The 26,039-nt window shown below is 43.2% G+C and overlaps 1 protein-coding gene across 1 annotated transcript in view; it reads right to left on the minus strand.

Moving 5' to 3' along the window:
* Positions 1–26,039, minus strand: part of LOC121002434 (meprin A subunit beta-like) — a 93,911-nt gene that overhangs the window by 11,168 nt on the left and 56,704 nt on the right. The window contains exons 5-7 of the mRNA XM_040433890.1: positions 13,800–14,018; positions 10,315–10,467; positions 4,009–4,218 (exon numbers count right to left, since the gene is read on the minus strand). Of these exons, the coding sequence (XP_040289824.1) occupies positions 4,009–4,218; positions 10,315–10,467; positions 13,800–14,018 (582 nt within the window). The remainder of the gene's footprint in view (positions 1–4,008; positions 4,219–10,314; positions 10,468–13,799; positions 14,019–26,039) is intronic.

Here is a 26,039-nt window from a genome sequence, read left to right on the forward strand (position 1 = left end):
GTTTGTAAAATCGGTTTTAAATAACTTGAGGGGTGTAGTTTCTACAATGGGGTCATTATGGGGGTATCCACTATGTAGGCCCCACAAAGTGACTTCAGACCTGAACTGGTCCTTAAAAAGTGGGTTTTGGCAATTTTCTTAAAAATTTTAAGAATTGCTTCTAAACTTCTAAGCCTTCTAACGTCCTAAAAAAATAAAATGACATTTCCAAAATGATGCCAACATAAAGTAGACATATGGGGAATGTTAAGTAATAAATATTTTATGAGATATCACTTTCTGTTTTAAAAGCAGAGAAATTGAAATTTAGAAAATTGTGAATTTTTCAAAATTTTTGGTAAATTTGGGATTTTTTCATAAATAAAGGTGAAATATTTTGACTCAAATTTATGACTATCATGAAGTACAATGTGTCACGAGAAAACAGTCTCTGAATGACTTGGATAAGTAAAGGCGTTCTAAAGTTATTACCACATAAAGTGAGATATGTCAGTTTTGCAAAATTAGGCCTGGTCAGGAAGGGGGCAAATGGCCCAGATGGCAAGTGGTTAAAGGAAAGTGTTTGCTTAAAATAACCTTTTTTTTCTCTACTACATTATTGGCACTGCCTCTATGTTCTTCTTTTGCTCCACTATTGAGTAAATAGGATACAGGTCTTTGAGGGGCGAACAGCATTTTTTTTTCTTTTACTAAAGACTGCTGTATGCTTTTCTTTTGGTTTAGCTAGGGTTTTGCTAGGATTGTTGGTGGCCTGCACGTCGATGCTCATGTCCATATACTGACATACTGACGCACAGTAACTGTTTCAGAAAGGACAAGATATGCATGTTGCTGCAATGCACAGTGATGTACACCGAGATTCACTCTCCCTGCAGGCCGGTATATAGCTGATTTAACGCACTTTGTGACAAATGTATTCGGAAAGAAGCAAATTTCTTGAAAAAATTTGGCGAAGCATCCGAATAGATTTTTTAAAAACTTTGCTTCTCACTAGTTGCATGTTAAATTTGGCATATCTTTATACCTTATACTTTTGTTTAGAAATGCTAATCGGGGTTGCCAACTGTCCAAAAATTCCTGAATAAACTGTAAAAATAAGGGGCTTTTTTCCATTGTCTGTGATTTTTTTTTTATATGTCCATTAATTTTTTGAGGCTAGTGGTACTTGAGTAGACCATTGTGTAATTATCATTTTACAGCTCACAGTAATTGCTAGTAAGTCATATCAGTATACTATTTGTATTATTTGTAATTTTTATAATTCATTATGGTTTTCTGATTTGTTCATAAAAAATGTTGGCTGTCCATGATTTTTGGATAAGTTGTTCAGAGAAAAGGAAAATTCAGGTTGACAATATTAATTCCACTCCAGGTTTTTTTTTTTTTTTTATTATTTTTTTTTTATTAGAGTGTTGTAAAAATGCAAAAATTTGCAAAAATTCTATTTATTCTTTATTATGTACAAAGGTAAAATTCTGAAGTGCAGGACTTGATAAATCTCCCCTATAGGGTTTCTATATTGTGTAATAAAATATATGGAGCACTGTACTCAGCAATCTCCAAAACTCCTTTAGAAATTAATGGAGTGGCTCCACGTTTGCCCGATCAGACACTCCATTCAATTTTGGGGGCTCCATGGGGTATGGGGTCCCCATTCTCATGATCAGTGGGGGGTCCCATTGGTAGGACTACCACCGATCTAATACTTATCCTCCTTCCTGTTGGAGATAATATGTAATAACCATAATGCCATTTAATTAAACATTCTAAAACTCCTGTAATTTGTGGTAAAAATGCAATTTTTCCCCCATATTACTGCTGCACTTTAGCTGCTACACCTGGCCTTAAAGGGGTGGTCCACATTTTTTTTAAATTCCCCTCATGCTCAGGAGGACCTGTAAAGAGATGCCTGCAGCTCTGTTCTGGCTCCTTGGCTCTCTTGGGTCACATGATACTTGGGAACACATTAAAGCTGAGGCCACTCTTTGGCCTGTTCACACAGACGTTGACAGGACGGAATCGGAAGTCTGTTGAAGGCAGAGTGGGAGCCTCAAAACCAGAAAAGAGTGGCAGGGAGTAGGTAAGAATAGATCTTTTGACAGATCCCACTGGGTGAGGGGGAATTTAAAAAAAATATCTTGCACAACCCCTTTAACTTAAACCTGTATACTATATGTCAATAGATAAATTGATCATGCAATTTTTTAGAGGCAAAATTCTGTAAGATGTTTTAAAACATCCTTGAAGAGATAGTTACTAACCACCTGGACTTAAACAACTGGTTAACCTTCCTTAGAACTACCACAGCTTGCTTGAGTGACAAGGTTCCCTGGTTCCTTTTCATTTGTGAAGGTGTTAATGTTTGGTGGTTTGGAATTGACTAAAGGGCTCTTCACATCTCATTTTTCCTTACCTGTGAATTGTAACCCAGCATGTGCTATTGTGGACCCATGGACAAGACAGGTGTCACATGGTTCATACAGTTATCAGGGAGAGGTCTAGACACAGGAGATTAGAATACACAGTTGCAGAAGCACTTTCAAGGGAACTAGACAAGCTAGGAACATTATTGCTCAGGCACCCTTCCATAGGGGAAGGTGCAATATATACCCCAAGGAACTTCTGTAATAGTCTGGGGACATATTATCCCATGCACATGCTGGCCCCTTAAGAGCCAGGGAGAGTGCATACACAAGCAGGAAGGTGGAGGCGGAGGTGGCTGCTGCAAGTGACACAGACCGCATTGTAGCAGGAGAGGTGAGTACTCTGATGGCCTTGACCACTGAGAGATGAGAGATATTAGCAGCCAAAGACTGCTAGCCTTGCATACATTGTTATGCATACATTTTATGTTTGTGTCCTCTTTTTTCACCAAAGGTAGTAAAAATGTATGTTTTTACTGTAAAGTTTCTTAAAGAAGACCTTTCACCAGAATAAAGCATGTAAACTGACTATACAGACGTGTAGAGCGGCGCCCAGGGATCCCCCTGCACTTACTATTATCCCCGGGCGCCGCTCCGTTCTCCGGTTATAGCATCCGGTATCTTCATAGTTAGGCTCCACCCAGGGGAACCTGCCGGCGTCTCTTTCTCCTATGCTGTAGCGCTGGCCAATCGCAGCGCTCAGCTCATAGCCAGGCTATGAGCTGTCAACTGTGTAGTGGACAGAGCTTGTCACTGGCACGCTGCTCCCATTGACGTCAAGGGTAGCACCATTGTAGTAATGAGCTCTTTTTTACTGCATTCAAATGGATATGCACTACAGACAGCAAAAGCAATATATGAACAACCCATTTAGACTGTGTTCTAACTCTGTCATTTATTGCTGCCCACCCTGACTTGATGCTGTATCTGTTAGATTTGTATAAGAACGCATATTGATTTTGATTCCAGGTAGAACACAAAATGGGGTCCTTTATAACCATAGATCCTGTGTTCTCAAAACCTTTTTAATATTAACGATTACAGATGAGCGAATTATTAAAAAAATTGATTTGGCTGCTTCGCTGAATTTTACAAAACAATTTGGTTCATGACGAATTACTTTGTCACAAAGCACATTTCTTTGTAAGTAGTGGGTGCAATTGGCATCTGATATAAAAAACAGAGTGTACAATAAAAAAATAAATAAAAAAAGTCATACTTACCTGATCCATTTGCTCGCAACAGGCCTGCCGCTGCCATCTTGCTTGAAGATCTGGCGCAAAATCTTGTGTGGTCCGTGGTTAAGTCATACGTCACTCCAGATGGGATTTTGTGTGAGATCTTCCAGCAAGATGGCGTCGGCCAACCCGTCGCGAGCAAATGGATCAGGTAAGTATGATTTTTTTTTATTTTCTACACTATTTCAGGTTAAATTGATTTGCTACCACGAAGCACGAGGAAATATGGCAACTTCAATTCGCTCAACACTATTGATGATTCTAATTGAACAAATAACATAACTTCAAAAAATATACCATAAACAGGCATACATACAGACTCATAGATGGACAGATAGACAAATTACCAGTTACAGAGTTGACAAATGTCAGATTGCCGTTGGGGGAATCATTGGTGTATTCCTTGATCCAGATGTTCAGTTGGTCACTCTCGTTACCGCTATGATAGTAAAAGAATTCCAGACACTGAAATCCTCTCGCTGGGTAGAAGAGTCTACTTTCCAGTATAGCTTCATCCCCAGTCTCGCCTATGCTTGTGCTGAAGTGCATAAAATATCCTACAATAATTAAATAAGAAAAAAAAAAAGTTACGAATGAGACTTATGAATACTTTGTTAAGATGCATGAATTTATGCTATGACAGGTTAAAATGTACAAAAATAAAATATGGCGAATACCATCGTAAATTTTTTGCAAAGCATTAGACATGTTAGACAAATTTTGTTAGACAAACTTCTTTTTGCCACCTCATGCACAGTACACTAGTAAAAATAGGGTGTACTGCATTTTGTCACTTCTCATAACGAGGTTGTACGGCTTTTAAACTTTATATTTTAACATAAATCAGCATGAAAAAACCGACACATTCGAGTCACATTATTATGACCAACAGTTAATATCCAGAGTAACCGCCATGTGCAGCATGGACAGCAGCTAGATGGGCAGGAGTGACTCAATATGGTCCTGGTAGGTTGTGACAGGTATCTGGACTAGAGCCATGCTGATTGCAGTGGATCCCGCAGTTGCTGGAGCGTCCGTGGGGAGAATCCATAGAGTGAACATGATGATCAATTAGGTTCAAGTCTGGAGAATTAGGGGGCTAGTACTTGGAAGTCTTCTTGGTCATGCTCTTCCAACCAAGGTCAGATATTTCTAGCTGTGTGACATGTCGAGGGAAGACAATCAGCATGTATGGGTGTATGTGATCTGCAGGGATGGATTCATAATGAAATCAATGAATATGAATGCTATGAAAATATTCCCCAGACCATAATGCTGCCATCACCAGCTTGTGTTCTTCCAGTAATGGTCGCAGGGTGTTTGTTCTCTAATGTTTCTCTCCTGACACGTCAACATTATTTGTTCAATGAAGCAGAAAATGTGACTCAACGGAGAAGGCAACCATGTGCCAATCAGGATAGGTGCAATTCCGATATTGCTGTGAAAATGGAAGCTTTTTTATCGATGCAATGTCTGCTTTGGAGCCACATACGCAGTAAGGTTCGCTGAACTGTTGTTTTAGACACACGTCTGGAAGCCCTAGTTCATTTCGGTGGTGAGCTGCTCCACTGTAGCATGTCGGTCCATCCTCCCACACCTTTGTAGCCGATGTTCAATTCTCATATAAGTGGCATGTGGTGCTCCTCAGTTTCCACATCGCTTATTCATAATGGTTCCATTTGTCCATTTAAAATGCACTTTCACCACCGGAGCACGAGAGCAGTTCACAAACTGTGCAGTATCAGAAATATTGCCAACCTTGCCCTGAAAGCCAATAATCATCCCTTTTTGCAATTCTGATAAATCACCCCTTTTAACCATTTACTTCATTATGGTACCCCTTGGTGTCTACCTAATGAGTTGGGCACACATGCTCAGTTCCATTCTCAACTGCAATAAGCTCTGACAGTTATAGGGCGAGAGCTGCAACAGAAAGGACATGGCCCTCTAAGCTGAAGCGGAATGGACACACCCTCTATGCTACAGCAGAAGGGGCATGCCCCTTAGCTACCAGTCTGGAGAGAATCTAGCAGAGCAATTGGGGTAACTAATTTTTACATCATTCATCGCATAACCCCTTTAACCTTACTTATTTTTCTAGGCAGTTTTTAAAAAGTGTCTAAAGTGCATCATAATTTACTTGGCATTTTTTTATATTAAAAATGCTCGCTTCTTAACAGCAGCATCAACCAACCATGGTCAAGGCTGTGGGCTTCTAAAGTAAGAAGCAGATCTTCTTTTTTTTGGAATGGGAGGTGCAGCTGTAGGATGAGATGCGATTGTACAGTGTTAGGGCTCATGCACACAGCCGTTGATCGGCTGTTCTGTGCATTGGGGACCACAATTTGCGGTCCTCAATGCACAGGCAACATCCGTGCAAATTCCGCAGACAGATCCAGACCCATTCAACTTGAATTGGCTTCGTGGTCCGTCCGCAAAAAAGTAGTGCATGCACTACTTTTTTGTGGTGCGGAGGCACGGACAGAAACCCCACTGAAGCACTCTGTAGTGCATCCATGCGGTTCCATGCCTCCGTTTCGCACGACCTTCCAGATTCCATGTATTCCGGTCCGGTCCCGCTGTTTGCGGGCCGCAATAGGGGCACGGCCCGGCAACGGCTGTGTGCATGAGCCCCAGTGGCGTGCCTAGGATGTTTGGCACCCGGGGCGGGTTCTTTCTCTGGCACTCCCCCCCCCCCAATACTTTAAAAAAATTGTACCCCCTCACAGTAGTATTGCCCTCATTGTACAACCTTCATAGTAGTTTTATACAGATGTGTGCTCCCTCAGAGTAGTTATGCCCACATTGTGCCCTCTCACAGTAGTTATGCCCTCTCTGTTCTCCTTTCACAGTAGTAATGCCCTATCTGTGCCCCCTTCAGAGTAATAATCTCCATTGTGCCCCCTTCAGAGTAATAATCCCAATTGTGTCCCCTTCATAGTAATAATCCCCATTGTGCCCCCTAGTAATAATGCCCACTGTGCCCCCTTCACAGTAATAATGCCCATTTTGCCTCCACAGTAATAATGCCCATTGTGCCCCCTAATAGTAGTAATGCCCACTGTGCTAGTAATGCCCTCTGTGCCCCCTCCATAGTAGAAATCCCCATTGTGCCCTCTTCACAGAAATAATGCCTACTGTGCCCCCTTCATTGTAGTAATGCCCTCTGGCTCTGTGCCCCCTCCATAGTAGTAATGCCCTCTGTGCCCCCAGCTGTTTGAAGAGAGGGCAGCGCTCATATGAGAGCTGCTTTCTCTGTTCTGTTCAACTGCTTGCCGTAGCATTTGCAGTGATGAGCAGGTAAACAGAGCAGAGAAGGCAGCGCTCGTACGAAAAAAAAGTGGACAACCCCTTTAAAGACATACTTGGAAAACATTACATACAGCGCTACAGAACATACAGGGTCATACAGCGCCACATATGTACCTCTTACATCCAGTGACTTCTCTTCTCTGATGTAGATATTCTCTTTGCTCTTCTTCTGTTAGACCACCATGGTGACCTCGTCTCTGCAGAGTTTAACAAACAGACATCTTACTTTTCTACTTTTTAATCATCCTCCCACCTTCTCAACACCCCATCATACCACCCCTATTACTGTGTCCACTGTGCTCCCCAATACTTTCCTGCAGAAACAGTCCCCCTGAAAATACTGGTACCACACAGAACACCCCTTTATATTGTGCACTAGTACAAAAAAAATCCCCCCTTCCTTTCAGATCAGACCCTCATATAAAACCCTAAATGAGATCCCCCATCTCAGACCAAACCCCCTTTAGACCTCTGTCAGAACCCATATAAGACCCCAGTTTTAAACCTCAGATCAGACCCCCATTAGACCTCCATGTAAGACCCCGACCCTATATCAGACCTCACTTAAGACGCCCATATAAGACCCCCATTAGACCTCCAGACCCCCATATCAGATCTCCAGACCCACATATCAGACCTCAGAGCAGACCCCCATATCAGACCTTAGACCAGACCCCCATATCAGACCTCCAGACCCCCATTAGACCTCCAGACTCCCACTAGACCTCCAGACCCCCATTAGACCTCCAGACCCCCATATCTGACCACCATAAGACCTCTAGACCCCCCCCCCAGTCAGACCTACAGACCCCCAATAAAACCCCCATTAGACCTCCAGACCCCCGAGTCAGACCTCCAGACCCCCAATCAGACCCCATTAGACCTCCAGACCACCAATCAGACCCCTATTAGACCTCCAGACCCCCAATCAGACCCCCATTAGACCTCTAGACCCCCAATCAAACCCCCCAGTCAGACCTCCAGACCCCCCAATCAGACCTCCAGATCTCCAATCAAACCCCCAATAGACCTCAAGACCCCCCAGTCAGACCTGCAGACCCCCCATTAGACCACTCCAGACCCCCAGTCAGACCTCCAGACCCCCCAGTCAGACCCCCAGACCCCCCCAGTCAAACCTCCATAACCCCCCCAGTCAGACCTCCAGACCCCCCCAGTCAGACCTCCAGACCCCCCATAGACCGCTCCAGACCCCCCACTAGACCTCCATATCAGACCTCAGATCAGACTGCAAAATAATAAAGTAACTTACCTCTCCTGTCGCCACTCTCCCTGTCCTGGCTGTCTTTGTCTTCGCAGGGCCCGCGCTGCACTGCAGTCACCAGGTCAGAGTGCGCTCTGTACTTCCTGACGCTGCAGGCAGCCAGGACACAGCAGCGCGAGCCCTGAGAAGAGCGAGCAGGAGGAAGAGTAAATACTGTACAGCGCTCACACCGCTTCTCTCTCCCTCTTCCTGCAGACTAGTGAGCGCTTTCATTATGGAAGCGCTCACTAGTATTCCCTTTATAGGATGCATTGCATCTTATAAAGGGAAAAGCAATGAGCGCTTCCATCTGTATTGATGGAAGCGCTCATTGCTTCTGTTCTGGCACCCCCCTGGCTCAACCAAGTGAGCCAACCTGATTTTTTACCTATTAAAGGGATTATACCAGAAGACCCCTGGTGTGGACTACCGTATTTTCCAATCATTCTACAAGCGAACCAGGCGAGGGAGGTGGTTGTATTGGGTGTCTTGAGCTTTATCCCTTTACACCCCTCCCTGGTGAAGTGAGTTTCGGTGACATTCCACCTTTCACTTTATGTTTTTATATACGTCATTGAATATAGACCAGCTGCTCTTTGCGGCTTCATTTTACCAGACGTAGCATTGTTGTGTTCGGCCTCTGTACTTATAAGTTATCTCAGCCACTTGATCACATCTATAATCATAAACTGGGTAGTTTCTTAAATAATCTACCCAGTTTTTTAAATGAAGATAGGCTGGTTAAGGTGCTGTACACTGACTATCTGTATGTAGCACAGCCAGTCTACTGTGTTATGTTCCATTTCTGCAGGGAGTGGGAGACTAGGGGCCCACCAGGGGATTCACCTGTACCCCTCTAGGCCAGCTGGAGCCTGACACTACTGGACTTTGTACCGGACAATAGTAACTTTCAGCTTTGTTACATAAATTTATGGAAGGCCCTTTTCTGACCCAGCATGTCTGTGCCCAGTGTACAAAGCTCAGATTAACAAAATGATAGGTTTAGAGTAGGACCTGCTTAGCGTGGTTAGGGGGGCACAGATGTGTTTTGATCAAAATATATTGGCTGAAAGTCTCAGATATTATCATATCAGAGTGAGGGCTTAGTCCATATATGTTTGCATCTATTGTATGAGTGCATTATTTTCTGTGATTTTTCTTTTATAAAATCAGAAGCCATGTCAGAGTCAGCAGGTAAAGGTCACTGATCCAGAGTAGCAGACACACAGCTAGCTCGTGAGGCTACGGAAACCAACCACAGGCACCTGTGGCCAGCAGCTGCCTGTTTAAATAGCCCGCCTCAGGAGGCGTGTGATGCCAGCACAGAGTCTGATTGGTCCAGCTTCCTAGTTCCCTGCTAGTTTGAGCAGCCCCACTGAGATGAAACGGAGGAACAGAAAACGGATATGCATACTATGGTTTATCAGCATATGGCAATTGCCTTAACACATTACAGTACAAAGCTATGCAAACATAAACACAGGTTACATTCAGTACAGCATATCAATATAAATGAATATACATCCTGCAATGTTAACAAATAACCTCAACATACCAGCGATGCCACATTAAGTCTGGGTGTGGAGGATGATTAAATATGATGTATGTCCTTCAGTTGATCTTGGAAAAAGATGGCTGCTATGAGCTGACCCGATGATGTCCCCAGAATCATAGGTGACAGATACAGTGGCTCTCATGGGAAGTACCAAGGATTTAATGGTAGCTACCTAGGAACTGTTTGAACTAAAGGCCATATTGATGCTATAACAGCATGAATACAATACGTACTAAATAGTAACTGCTGAAGGAATGATACACCTAAATTTACTTAACCAGACCACCAGTTGTCTAGATACGTCCAAGCGGTACACAGTTAACTCTGCATAGAAAACAATGTAATGTTTAAATGCTTCCCAAAGGTTTTGTATGATATTATAGGGGGCACAAAGTGTAAAATAAAAAATTAAAATAATAAAAAAAAAATGCCACCAGCCCTGTCCCCAGCAAGTGTAAACTATACAAGTCACAACTTGTACTGTTTGGTATCTCACAGTGTAATATGAATGACTTCAGATATTACCTGTGCCTTTTCCCATATGTGTATGGTCTGTGTTTGGTCCTTCTGGTACACTGGAAACATACTCCCAGTCAGTACTGTCATTTGTGCTCTGAATCATGGCACATATGTCGTCTGATTCAAAGCTACAGGAATCCAGGAATGTTAAAGAAGAAGCTGGAAAATGAAACACAAACGCAATAAAAATACAGGAAAGTCTATCACATGTAATATAAAGACCATATATATAAAGAGGGCATAAAATGCAACAGTCACATGCAAAAAAAAAATACTGTATCTGGCAATGCTGACAAACAGCGTGTGATTACCTGCTCAAATTCCTGATGCTGGACTATACCTACACAGTAGCATTATCTGGGGCCACTGACACCACAGCACTTATGAGATTAAAATATTGTAATAGTATTACTTTGTGCAATAAAGGAGACAGTGGCACAATATTAATATTATTGGTTTAGCTTTGTGGTTCATTAACACTGTGTTAGGGTACTTTCAGACTAGCGTTTTTCTTTTCCGGCATAGAGTTCCGTCCTAGGGGCTCAATACTGGAAAAGAACTGATCAGTTTTATCCTAATGCATTCTGAATGGAGAGCAATCTGTTCAGGATGCATCAGGATGTCTTCAGTTCAGTCTTTTTGACTTTTCAGGACAGATAATACCGCAGCATGTGCGAGCTAGCGCATGAACAGTGTCGGCATAGTGTTCCTTCCTTGTGCTGGCATCAGCCTCAGGGAACGAACTGCGCATGCGCTAGCTCGCACATCGCAAGATTATGGCGCTCTAGCTTTGTGATGCGGGGAGCAAGGAGGAGATTCGGAAGATGTGGGGTGGTGCTGGGCTCCTTCACAGTGGGCGTGGCTGGGCTCAGAGTCAGAGAATGCTGGACTCATCTCTGACAGGACTCATCTAAGGTTCATTTACATGTATATCAAATAGTTTTTGTTACACAATAAAAGTACACAGAGCTATGGGGACTGGGTATTGCGGATGTGCTAGCGGCCATCTAGCAGCCCATGTCCTCAGCTCTATACCCAAAATCCAGGTGACCGGTTCCCTTTAAACATACAAACATGAATGAGTATTGAATTGCTTAGTGGGTCAAATCTCCAAAATGACTAACACAGTATGACAAGCCAGAATACTCTGTCCTCCACACATATAGATTAGTTACCAGTACAGGACACAGACAGTCCACAGTGCAATATTTTGTTCCCCCCACAGTGGTACTGATGATCAGTGGGGTCTCCACCCTTCATACAGCCAATTTGGAAGGAATTTGATTAGTCTGTTTTGTCACTTTTTTGCTAGGAGGGTCATCATAATAATGTACATAGGAATACAGAAGTGTTTCTGTGTATTATGTGAACAAAAGGGATCACATGTTCAAGTAAAACAAATAAAAAAACACCAAAAGATTACCTTTTTTCATCAGTAATTATGTTAATTTTAATTGAAAATGTATATATAAAAAAAACATACATAATTGGCATTGCCACGTTCATAATGACTCATAAAATAAAATGATCACATTTTTATGCTGTACGATAAAAAAAAGATTAAAAAAAGGAAGAGTTGCTGCTTTTTGTTCATTCCACGTCACAAAAAAAGCAATAAATAGCAATCAAAAATGTCTATGTAAACAGAAGTGGCACCAATGAAAGCTACCACTCGGCTCATAAACAACAAGCCCTCACACAGATTCAAGCCCTCACACAGATTTAAAGTTATGCACCTTTGAATGCAGTGATACGGAAAAAAAATCTAAGAAAATGAATTTTGAGATTTTTTTGCAAAAGTAGAAAAACATTATAGAAAAACTATATAAATTCAGTATTGGCTTAATAGCACCGACCAACTAAATATAGTCATTATATCACATACCACACAGTGAACGGCATAGAAACACAAACCAAAATACAGTACAATTGCTGAATCACTGCATTCTTTCAATCTGTCTCCCCAAAAAGCCTTTTTAAAAGCTGTATAATACATTACATGTACTCCACAATGATACCATTAAAAGAGATAACGTGTCCCAGAAACACAGCACCTCATAAGCGTATGTCAACAGAAAAGTTATGGCTTTTAAAACAAGGAGATGAAAAAAAAACAGTGAGGTTGCGTTTTTAAGGAGGTATTCCGGTCAATGGGATAAAGGATAACTATTAGATTGGTGGGGGTCCTACCACTGGGACCCTCATGATACCCTGAAATGAATGAAGCGGCAGGTCGGGCATGTGAACTGCCACTCCATTCACCTCTATGCGAGTTCTGTAAATAGTCGAGTTCTGTACTTGATAAAAGTCACAAAGTAAAAGTCTCTTATTCGTTGCCTGAAATCTTAGCGCTGCTGATCCTAAAAAGTTACGTGGGTCAAAGTCACCAGGTAATTCTCTGTAAATCTTGTATAGGACCGCTCTGCTGAATTTCTCCACCATAGTTCTCGTTTCTGGTAACCCGGGCATGGAAGAAAAGAGCTTGAATCCACAAGAACTCGCTCCCTCAATCCTCAATCCACATAACCTGTAGGACACCAAAGGGTTGTGAGTGTAATAAACTTTTTTATTCAAACGGACGAGGAAGTGCTTTACTATCTTGCGAACCCTTTGGTGTCCTACAGGTTATGTGGATTGAGGGAGCGAGTTCTTGTGGATTCAAGCCCTTTTCTTTCATGTCCGGGTTACCAGAAACGAGCCCTATGGTGTAGAAATTCAGCAGCACGGCCCTATACAAGATTTACAGAGTTCTGTACTTGGCTGTCTCTGAGAACTCCCGTAGAGATGAATGAAGTGTAGGTGCACATGGTCAACCTGCCACTTTGTTCATTTCGGGGGCTCTGCAGGGTTTGGGGTACCCATTCTTGTGGTAGTGGGGGTAGGACTTGCATCTATCTAATAGTTATTCTCTATCCTGTGGATATGGGATATCTTTTAACTACTGGAATGCTTCTTTAAAGGGGCTGTCCCATATCAACTTTTCTAAGGTGAGATGGGACTAAGCACCATCAGCCAGGTGACCAGGAAACAGCAGATCAGTCTGTCGCTCTGCTGTTCCCCTAGTTCACATTGCAATGCATGGGAGCCAAGTAAACAGCGTAGTATCGGCCCACACTGCTGTTTCCATAACTTTTAAGCAACGTAGCTTGTTGTGCTGTTCTGTGTGCCTGGTTCCCGTTCTCTGCTGTTTTCCAACCACCTCGTAGATCGGGCTCAGTCCCATCTCACCTTAAACGGCAAGATAGGACAACCCCTGTAATTGTTTAAACTGCATTGATTATTTGCTCTGTATAAAAAAGTAAATGTTCAAAATGTTAAATAAATGTGCACAGGTCCTCTATAGAAGGAGGGTGGGCCATCAAAGTAATTTCCCATGGTGGGCCCAATGCTGTCCAGCCTGAAACTGGCTGTATGATGAATATACAAATGTCTTAAAAGAGCAGGCAGGGATGAAAAACGCATGAACACTTTTTTTTAGAATATTTACTTACAACAGTTGTACAGTCGATTTAACTTTAAGGCATCATTGGCACTTAAATCCATTTGCTTCCCGGCAAGATTATTGAATGCAGCTTTCTTTGTCTGAATTGTTGGATTGCCATTGGCAGAGAACGCTGTACTGGGGTAATGCATGACAGATGTGTAGTCATAGGGAACGTCTAGAAACGTGGTCTCTGTATCACTATACGAAAAAAAATTATGATCCATACCTTAAAAAATAAAACAATAACAAATTAGTTGTAAATGTCTGTTTCTAACAAAAATGGCTAAAATTGGCTTTTTGCAAGGGCCACGTGGGAGGCCCATTTACAGATATTGCATTGAGGCCCAAGAGTTTCAAGTATATCCCCTCCCGTTAATCCTCTATTTTGTCTGCAGTTCTGACTCTTATTTATGAAAATAAATAATATATGACAATAATAATTAACACCTTAATGACCTATGATGTAACTATATATAACAGCATCTGAGTGGTTAGACAGACAGAGAGGGGGCTACCTCTGTCCCCCAATCCACCCGCTGCTACCTAGTTGTGGAGTGCTGGGCATTTTTACTGCAACCACAGGCCTGCCATGTTCAGACACCTAAACAGCAGACAATTTGAGCTCACCCACCTCTTGTGTGCCGCATGCACGAAACTCCCAGACCCGGACTTTTCAGGAAAATAAACCAAGGTCCGTCCACAGCTAAAATTCACTTTTATTCAAGGCATTATAATGTACAGGAACAAGAGCCGATGCAGAGGTTTACACGTTTCGACACAAGGTCTTAATCATAACCTGATTCAACAGGAGTTTAACCCACTTCTTAAATCCTATGCTCCCCTCATAACGTAGGCTTGTTCACATGTCTACATAATTAAATTGATTACCAGAGTCTACGTCATGGGCAACCATATTAAAACACATATAAACATAAAAAATACAAAAATACAAAGAATAGAGTTGTTCAATATTTATAGATTAGATCCTGTCTCTGATCCAGACCTCTTGGTACCCTACAGTCAAGCATCAGAATCCAGTATGACTCTCGGTTCAGGATTTTCCTATTCAAATCACCTCCCCCATGTGAACGAAACACTCTTTCGATACCCGTTATTTACAAACTATTTAAATTCCCTTTATGTATCTCCTTAAAATGTTTTGATAACATGGAGATATTACCGTAAATATTTTTTTATTGAAACTGTCCAAAAAATGTTTGCGCATACAGGTTTTTAGGCTGTTGGACGTGCAACTAACATATTGAAGACTGCATTGTTTGCAAGTTGCTAATATATGAGCATAATCTGCATTTATTGTAGCTGCACTTGTAGCAGCCTGTAGTTTTTATCCACATATGCATTTTTGGGGGGTTATCTAAAAATAGACTCCGAAAGTGTGTGCCTTCCTACTTACTACCCTATTCCCTGGTTCTAAAATTGCCCGCAATTTGTGATCCTGAAATAGAATAGGGGGATATCTATACACATCCTCATGACCTGTGCAAATTGACGGATGTATGTTGCTACTAAAGTCATTTGTTTTTCCTTTATTTGTTTATTTATTTTTTGTATTTCATGACGGTTCAGTTCTTAGGGCTCTTTCACACTTGCGTTGTTGGGATCCGGCGTGCACTTCCGTTGCCGGAGGTGCCCGCCGGATCCGTAACACCGCAAGTGAACTGAAAGCATTTGAAGACTGATCAGTCTTCAAAATGCGTTCAGTTTTACTATGGCAGCCAGGACGCTATTAAAGTCCTGGTTGCCATGGTAGTGGGGGAGCAGTGTGCTTGCCGCCCGTGCGGCTCCCGGGGCGCTCCGGGGTGGCGTCGGGGCGCCCCATGCGCATGGATCGCGTGATCCATGCGTGGTCCAATGCGCGTGGGACGCTCTGGGGCGCCCCGGGTGCCGTGCGGACGGTGGGTGTGCTGCTCCCCACTACACTTTACCATGGCAGACAGGACTTTAGCGTCCTGGCAGCCATGTTAACCATTCAGAAAAAGCTGAACGTCGGATCCGGTAATGCGCCGAAACGACGTTTAGCTTAAGGCCCGATCCGGATTAATGCCTTTCAATGGGCATTAATTCCGGATCCGGCCTTGCGGCAAGTGTTCAGGATTTTTGGCCGGAGCAAAAAGCGCAGCATGCTGCGGTATTTTCTCCGGCCAAAAAACGTTCCGGTCCTGAACTGAAGACATCCTGATGCATCCTGAATGGATTTCTCTCCATTCAGAATGCATTGGGATAATCCTGATCAGGATTTTTCCGGCATAGAGCCCCGACGACGGAACTCTATGCCGGAAAAGAACAACACAAGTGTGAAAGAGCCCTTAATTGGTTTAGTTTTTTCATGCCTGTTTTAGAACTTAATCTGAATATCCTCTATTTTTAAATCTCAAATGAAATTTCTTGCTTTCTTTTTCAAAAGTTGCATTATCTGTACAATTACATTGCAGCCTAATACTTTCACCATTCCAGCAGGTTTCTTTTTTATAATGATTGGTCATAACTTCCTTTTACTTTAGTTGCAATCTGATGAGTAAAATGCAGGTTTATGTAATTTTTGTTAATGTATCACACAAAATGTGTGAATTCCAGGTCAGTGGAGTTCAATATCAATCAAGTCATCAATAAATCTGCCATTGGCAGAAACCAGTTTACTTAATTAATAAAATAAAACTCCTCCCAATGGGCCATGTAGATATTTGCAAACAAGGGAAAAAATGTAGCACCCATTGATGTTCCCCTCTGCAAATAAAAAACTTCCATTAAAAGAGAAATAGGTATGGTATTAAACTCCACTCCACTGACATGAAAAGAAAATCTTTCAATGCTGGGCTATACACGTATGTGTTTTACATGTTCTAATGAGGTTTCAAACATGAAAGTCCCAAATGGTAGGGAATAGAGGGGCATAGTGCCGTGATGTCACACATAGCTCCCTTAAACCGTTCCACTCCAACCATATCAAGTACATGTTTTGTGTCTCTAATGTAGCTGGGGATCTTCTGGACTAGAGGCTGGAGAAAATGGTAAACCCAAGTTCCCAATTGCTCCCAAGACCACATATACCTGCCTCAATGGGTCTAAGTGGTGGTGTGAAGATACCTTTGTGGATCTTTGGTAGTGAGTGGAACACTGGGATTGGGTAACTGTTTCCTGGATGGTTCTGTCCTACCCCCCTTTGCCGATTTTTGGTTGATCATCAATTGTGTCTGAATCAGTTATATCCAGTTTTCTCAGTCCATTTCCAATTTGCACAAGTTACAAAGATAGTGCATAGATATCTCTCCATTTTCTTTCAGGATGACAAATTGTTGTCAATTTTAGAACAAGAGATTAGGGTAGTATGTAGGAAAGGTGCCCACACTGGGAACCACACTCTCTTCATGTCACAAACTTACCTGTCCAGGCTGCAGCATTGAAATCTCCAGCTTTAGCGCAACTGCGCCAGGAGAGACGCGCTGCTAAGTCACACCCCCTGGTAGTGCGGCAGCATCCTTAGCAATGGGATGCAATATTCTATTTCTCTCCACAGAGGGTGTATGTTGGAGGAGACTAACAGTGGGTTGATTGCTCAGATGCTTTATTCCCATATGCTAGTGTTCTGACTAATCGAGTGCCGAGTCATGACCGATCTAGTTCTGGTCCTGGTACTTGGTGCTTTATTTAAACCCCTTCCTGGCCATATACCAGTGCCATTGATAGTCTTTTTTGGGCTCACTAGCTAGGTTACTAGTTCTTGGATTTGTTTGGATTTGTTTGTGCTTTTGACCCCAGCTTGTCTTTTGACCACTCTGTCTCACGTGATTTGTACTGTGCATCCCATCTGGTATTTGATCTTGGCTTGTCTTTTGACTACTCTGTCTCTCATTTTTGTACTGCGTTGTCCACCTGGTTCTGACCCATTCACGTATGACTATTCTTTAGTGCTGTTTTTTTTTGTTGGTGTTTGTCTGTCTCTGCACCTTAGTAGCGTAGGGACTGTCTACTAGTTGCAGTCTTGCTACCTAGGAGTTCAACTGCAAGTAGGTAGGGAAAGTGGGCTGGCTTCCAGGTCAGGGCTCACTGTCCGTGTCTGTCCTTATCTACAAGCATTACATTCCGAGACGATTTTAGATGACTCCCAAAAAATGCATACGTGGTTAAAAATTACAGGCTGCTACAATAAATCGAGGTTATACTCATATGGTATATTAAAACTGGTAATTTTATTACTTCTAGTGTTACAGGTGAAAACCATAAGATTTAAACCTACAGGGTGGGCCATTTATATGGATACACTTTAATAAAATGGGAATGGTTGGTGATATTAACTTCCTGTTTGTGGCACATTAGTATATGTGAGGGGAAAACTTTTCAAGATGGGTGGTGACCATGGCGGCCATTTTGAAGTTGGCCATTTTGAATCCAACTTTTGTTTTTTCAATAGGAAGAGGGTCATGTGACACATCAAACTTATTGGGAATTTCACATGAAAAACAATGGTGTGCTTGGTTTTAACGTAACCTTATTCTTTCATGAGTTATTTACAAGTTTCTCTTTGTTTACAGCCATTGACATGTCGCCGAGGTTAACACGTGAGGAGCGGATATAAATTGTGTTGATGTCTGGTGAACACAGTAACCGGGTCATTGCAGCAGATTTCAATGCAAGACACCCTACAAGACCACCCATCTCCCATGCTACAGTTAGCAAACTGCTTGCTAAGTTTCGTGAAACTGGTTCAGTGTTGGATTTGCCAAAATGTGGACGCATGAAATCTGTCTCTAATGAAGAAACATCAGTGGCTGTCCTAGCTTCATTCAGCAAGAGCCCACAGCGTAGCACTCGCCGCATGTCACTGGAGAGTGGCATTAGTCGAACATCCCTTCGGCGGATATTAGCTACTCACAAATGGCACCCTTACAAACTCCAGCTACTGCAGCATTTCAACGAGGATGACCCAGATCGGCGCACTGAATTTGCAGAATGGGCAAAACAAAAATTGGAACAGGACCCTCAGTTTACGCAGAAGATTTTGTTCAGTGATGAGGCAAACTTTTATTTGAATGGTGAAGTTATCAAACAAAACCACCGCTATTGGTCTGACACTAACCCACATTGGATAGATCCCTCCAAGACTGTTGGAACAAAAAAATTTATGGTATGGTGTGGTATATGGGGTACAAAGATAGTGGGGCCATTCTTCATCAATGGAAACCTCAAGGCCACTGGATATGCAAAATTGCCATATGATGATGTGTTTCCCTCTTTATGCACTGAAGCTGGCACGTTCCCTGAGTTTTTCCAGCAAGATGGTGCACCACCACATTATGGGTGTCAGGTCCGAGCATTCCTAGATGAACAGTTTCCTGGAAAGTGGATTGGTCGTCGTGGGCCAGTTGAATGGCCCCCAAGGTCTCCCGATCTGACCCCCTTAGACTTTTATCTTTGGGGTCATCTGAAGGCAATTGTCTATGCTGTGAAGATACGAGATGTGCAGCACCTGAAATTACGGATACTGGAAGCCTGAGTAGGAGAAGAGGGTTGCATTGACAATCCAACACAATGGGCAGCACATTGAACACATTTTATAAGTGGTCAGAAACTTGTAAATAACTCATGAAAGAATAAAGTTACGTTAAAACCACACCATTGTTTTTCTTGTGAAATTCCCAATAAGTTTGATGCGTCACATGACCCTCTTCCTATTGAAAAAACAAAAGTTGGATTCAAAATGGCCGACTTCAAAATGGCTGCCATGGTCACCACCCATCTTGAAAAGTTTCCCCCCTCACATATACTAATGTGCCACAAACAGGAAGTTAATATCACCAACCATTCCCATTTTATTAAGGTGTATCTATATAAATGGCCCACCCTGTATATAAATTGCAATACTGCCAATGTAATTTATGTAGCAATTTTCAAACAATGCAGTCTTTAATATGTTGGCTGTATGTCTAACAGCCTAACAACCTGTATGCGTAAAGAATTTTTGACCTTTCCAAAGAACAAGCAATTAAAATCTCAATGTTATCAAAACATTTTAAGGAGATACATAAAGGGAATTTAAACAGTTTAGAAATGATGGGTATCAAAAGAGTGTTTTGTTCGCATACGGGAGGTGTCACGGATCAGCGGATGTGAATCCACTGTGCCACTGACTGGCTATGCTCTGGAGGGGCGTGTCTAAGCAACTATCTGGTATTCACCAGAGCCTCAGATGGTGAGGATGCACTTGAGCCATTAGGGTAGTTGCCAGGGGCTACTGCAGAGCAACCACCAAGTCAGTGACAGCTGGTCCAGGTGGACCAGGGAGTACCTGAGCAGGTACCTGAAGTATAAGCAGAGACGTAACCAGGACCAACGGTGCAAGAACGTCATGGGTTTAAACCGCGATTGCGGCTCGGCGGGGGTTAATCGGAACAGGATGCCCGCTGAAATCATTCAGCGGGCATCCTGTCACAATGCCGGGGGGTCAAGTGACCGCCCATATCGGCGATCGCCGCAAACCGCAGGTCAATTCAGACCTGCGGTTTGCAGCGCTTTCTGCAGTTTCTGATCCCCGCGGTCAGAAACTTTAAAATGCCCCAAAATTTTTTTCACACCCCCCCTGCACCCCTGAAGGCGGGTGGTGCAGGGGGGGAAGGTTGCAGGCGGTGCGGGCGGTGCAGGAGGCGGGCGGTGCGGCAGGCGGGATCGCGATCCCCCGCCCGCCTCCTCTTGAATATTCATTGGCGTCCAGTGGGTATACCAGAGTGTCAGCACATTGCTGACACTCTGGTATAAACAGCTGACATCTGTGCTGTGATGTCAGCCGTTTAACCCTTTCCATACCGCGGTCCATACGGACCGCTGTATGGAAAAGGTTAACAGTCAGGGAGCTCCCACCCTCTCCCATCGGGGGGCTGCTGTGCCTTTGCAGCCCCCAGACAGGATGGGGTCACAGAGGGAGGGAGCCCCCCTCCTTCCCCTTCCCCGTCTGCTCAGTTGTGACAGATGGGGAAGGTTCCCATGGCAACAGGACGCCTTCTCAGGCATCCTGCTGTCCATGGTGCTGAACAGATCTGTGCTAAAGGCATAGATCTGTTCAGACAAAGTGTAAGTAAAATACAGTACAATACACGATATAGTGTACAGTACTGTATTATACAGACATCAGACCCACTGGATCTTCAAGAACCAAGTGGGTCTGGGTCAAAAAAATGTTTAAAAAAAAGTGAAAAAAGTAAAGATAAAAAAAAAACACATTTATCACTGAATAAAAAATAAAAATAAAAATACACTACACATATTAGGTATCGCCACGTCCGTAATGACCTGATCTATAAAACGGTCATGTTACTTTCCCAGCACGGTGAACGCCATAAAAATAAAAAAATTAAAACTATGAGGAAATTTTAATTTTGCCCACCTTACTTCCCAAAAAAGGTAATAAAAGTGATCAAAAATGTCGCATGTATGCCAAAATAGTACCAATCAAACCGTCATCTCATCCCGCAAAAATCATACCCTACCCAAGATAATCGCCCAAAAACTGAAAAAGCTATGGCTCTTAGACTATGGAAACACTAAAACATGATTTATTTTTGTTTCAAAAATGAAATCATTGTGTAAAACTTACATAAATAAAAAAAAGTATACATATTAGGTATCGACGCGTCCGTATCGACTGGCTCTATAAAAATATCACATGACCTAACCCCTCAGGTGACCACCGTAAAAAATAAATAAATAAAAACGGTGTAAAAAAAGCTATTTTTTGTCATCTTACGTCACAAAAAGTGTAATAGCAAGCAATCAAAAAGTTATATGCACACCAAAATAGTGCTAATCAAACCGTCAACTCATCCCACAAAAAATGAGACCCTACCTAAGATAATCGCCCAAAAACTGAAAAAACTATGGCTCTCAGACTATGGAGACACTAAAACATGATTTTTTTTGTTTCAATTGTGTAAAACTTACATAAATATTTTTTTTTAAACATATTAGGTATCGCCGCGTCCGTGACAACCTGCTCTATAAAAATACCACATTATCTAACCTGTCAGATGAATGTTGCAAATAACAAAAAAAAAAAGTGCCAAAAAAGCTATTTCTTGTTACCTTGCCTCACAAAAAGTGTAATATAGAGCAACCAAAAATCATATGTACCCTAAACTAGTACCAACAAAACTGCCACCCTATCCCGTAGTTTCTAAAATGGGGTAACTTTTTTGGAGTTTCTACTTTAGGGGTGCATCAGGGGGGCTTCAAATGGGACATGGTGTCAAAAAAAACAGTCCAGCAAAATCTTCCTTCCAAAAACCGTATGGCATTCCTTTCCTTCTGCGCCCTGCCGTGTGCCCGTACAGCAGTTTACGACCACATATGGGGTGTTTCTGTAAACTACAGAATCAGGGCCATAAATAATGAGTTTTGTTTGGCTGTTAACCCTTGCTTTGTAACTGGAAAAAAATATTGAAATGGAAAATCTGCCAAAAAAGTGAAATTTTGAAATTGTATCTCTATTTTCCATTAAATCTTGTGCAACACCTAAAGGGTTAACAAAGTTTGTAAAATCAGTTTTGAATACCTTGAGGGGTGTAGTTTCTTAGATAGGGTCACTTTTATGGAGTTTCTACTCTAGGGGTGCATCAGAGGGGCTTCAAATGGGACATGGTGTCAAAAAAAACCAGTCCAGCAAAATCTGCCTTCCAAAAACCATATGGCTCACCTTTCCCTCTACGCCCTACTGTGTGCCAGTACAGTAGTTTACAGCCACATATGGGGTGTTTCTGCAAACTACAGAATCGAGGCAATAAATATAGCATTTTGTTTAGCTGTTAACCCTTGCTTTGTTACTGGAAAAAATTGATTAAAATGGAAAATTTGCCCAAAAATCTAAATTCTGAAATTTTATCACCATTTGCCATTAACTCTTGTGGAACACCTAAAGGGTTAACGCCATTTGTAAAATCAGTTTTGAATACCTTGAGGGGTGTAGTTTCTAGAATGGGGTCATTTTTGGGTGGTTTCTATTACGTAAGCCTCACAAAGTGACTTCAGACCTGAACTGGTCCCTAAAAAGTGGGTTTGCTTCTAAACTTCTAAGCCTTGTAACATCCCCCAAAAATAAAATATCATTCCCAAATTGATCCAAACATGAAGTAGACATATGGGGAATGTAAAGTAATAACTATTTTTGTAGGTATTACTATGTATTATAGAAGTAGAGAAATTGAAACTTGGAAATTTGCAATTTTTTACAATTTTTTTGTAAATTTGGTATTTTTTTACAAATAAAAATGATTTTTTTTTTTTACTTCATTTTACCAGTGTCATGAAGTGCAATATGTGACGAAAAAGAATCTCAGAATGGCCTGGATAAGTCAAAGCGTTTTAAAGTTATCAGCACTTAAAGTGACACTGGTCAGATTTGCAAAAAATGGCCAAGTCCTTAAGGTGAAATAGGGCTGAGTCCTTAAGGGGTTAATATGGTTGCCCATGACATAGGTTCTGGTATTCAATTTAATTATGTAGACATGTGAACGAGCCTACGTCATGAGGTGAGCATAGGATTTAAGAAGTGGGTTGAACTCCCGTTAAATCAGGTTGTGGTCCTGGCTACGGTGGGAGACTGTGAAGAAGAACCGAGGGGAAAGGGATGGCATGACTGTCAACTATAGATGGCTGGGGTGTGCGGGAAGCCATGGCCGGGTGCGAGCTAAATGAGGGGCATGCCTGATGGTGAGAGAGGTGAAGAGGGGGAAGGGTGGGAGGGGTGAGAGCGCGGCGACTGTGATGGGAGCGTGAGGCGGCGCTAAATAGGCCTCCTTCGCCCCTCCCACAAACGCAGGCTGAGCTTCAGCCTTGACTACTTGTGGTCCTGGCTATGGTGGGAGACTGTGAAGAAGAACCGAGGGGAAAGGGATGACATGACTGTCAACTATAGATGGCTGGGGTGTGCCGGAAGCCATGGCCGGGTGCGAGCTAAATGAGGGGCAAAAGTCAACGGGTAGGAAATATAAAAGGTGGAACTCATAGAGCTAAGCTGGTGAAGGCTTTGGCGATCTCGGCCCGCGGACTAGGGATGTAATGCGTGAAGCAGGAGGATTGCCATCTGCCCATTTTCTGGATGACGTGTGCTGGGACCCCGTGACTTGACGCTGCGGAAGCCGCGCCTATGCGAAATGAATGTCCCGAGATGGCCTTGGCGTCGAACCCTAGTCCGGAAGCTAAAGTTCTGATATGATGGATGAACTGTGAAGCCGTGAGATATTTGGAGTTGAAGGGAAAGAGAGGGCTGCCTGGCGTGGAAACCTTTGAGATGGCGAGAAGCTTTTTGAACACGGCAATCGGGCACCATTCATTGAAGGTCTGGAAGTAGATAATTTTGACTGGTGGTCCCACTTGAGAAGTTTTGGTGGAAAGGAGAGAAAGGGTGCAATGCGTCTGCTGCCAGACCAGCTGGTCTGAAGTGGGGCCTGCGTGTCCGGGAGAGCTGGTGAATTCCCCGGGCCGTAAGAACACGTAGAAACAGAGATACATGGCTGCTTTGATCACTATGCTTTTGTATGGCCCGAAAGGATCGTTGTCTAGGGAGGTGGAAAAAGCCCTGAACATTGCCCCGGTGACTGGTTTCCTGCGGGACTCCAGCTTGTTGCTGCTCTTTTGGATCCCTCTGAGGGTGGATTTAATGGCCTGAGAAGAAAATATGGACTGGCTGCCTGGGAAATCTAAAGTGAGGAAATGTTGTACCCCTGCAAGGTATAATTTGATGGTGCTGAAAGATAGGTGAAGGTCTGTGTGACAATAAGCCAGGAATGCCATGACATAAGTTGTTTGGTCCAGATGTTCTTGTGGGTGCCTGAGGGAGAATTGTGTGAAGGTTTCCCACCCTGTCTTGTAGTTCCTGGCTGTATTGAGGGATAAGGAGTTATGGATGAGTGACTTAGCAGTTCTGACATGTTTGCTCAATCCACCATCAGTGTCTCGACGGCGGGTGGAGGGACCCCTGATAGATCTGCGTCTGGCATCACCTGAAAGAAAACCGGGAAGTTGAAACGGGAGAGGGCATCAGCTGCTGTGTTTGCTGAACCCTGTATGAACCTGCATGAAAAATGAAAATTGTATTTTAAGGCAAGGCATACTAATCTGCGGACAAAGGGCATGATTTGTGGGGAAGAGGAGCGACCTTTGCTGAGGATTTCTACCACTGCCTGATTGTCCGTGACGAAGACGACAGGCTTGTTCCTCCAGATCTCCCCCCAGGTCTGGGCAGCCCCACGATGGGATAGATTTCTAACAGTGGAGAGGATTTGATGGAACTCTGGATGGAAGAAATCTGAGGCGGCCAGGGACCCGCGAACCAGTGGTTGTTGAAAATGGCTGCAAACCCTTTTGAACCTGCTGCGTCGGAAAACACGGTGGGAGAATTATCATCCCAGGAAGGGACGAAGAGGGAGATGCCATTCCAGCTGGACAGGAAATGGTGCCACATGTGGAGATCGGCCGTTGCGGCGGCGTCGAGGTGGATCAAGGAGTCCTGATCCGAGGCAGCAGGTAAAAGTTGCAGCAATCTGGAGATGAATGCCCGCCCCTGGGGCATGATCTTGGAGGCAAAATTTAACATTCCCAGAATCGACTGGAGTTCGACCTTGGTGAGGGTCCTGGCCGCGACAGACCTCCTGATGGAATCTTGGATTTTTAGGAGTTTTTCGTCGGGCAATCTGGCTTCCATCTTACCAGTATCCAAGATGATCCCCAGGAATGTTATGACTGAAGATGGACCTTCAACTTTTGCTGGGGCAATCGGGACGTTCAGTTTTGAGAACAAGTCGAGAAGTACCTGGAGCTGATTGGGTGCTTGATCTGCGGTCTCGATCAACGGGAAGTCATCAAGATAATGGATGACCCTGGAGCATCCGCCGTGGTTGACCAAGACCCAGTGGAGAGCTGTGGCCAATTGATCAAAGAGCCAGGGACTGCTCTTTGATCCAAACGTCAGTCTGTCTGAGAAATAGTACCGTTCCCTCCACTTGATGCCGTAGAATTTCCATAAATGGGGTGAAACTGGAAGAAGTTTGAAGGCGTCGGCAATGTCCGCCTTGGAAAGCCACGCGCCTGACCCCAGCTGGAGGATCAACCGAATTGCTTCGTCCAAGGAGGAGTACCGCATAGAGAAGTCTTCTGAAGGGATGAGTGAATTTAAACTAGGTGTGCTGGAAGCATGAGGAGCAGAAAGGTCGAATATCAGTCTTTTTTTATTTGAATTTTTTTT

The sequence above is a fragment of the Bufo bufo genome, chromosome 5 (genome assembly GCF_905171765.1).
Source record: "Bufo bufo chromosome 5, aBufBuf1.1, whole genome shotgun sequence".
Taxonomy (NCBI): domain Eukaryota; kingdom Metazoa; phylum Chordata; class Amphibia; order Anura; family Bufonidae; genus Bufo; species Bufo bufo.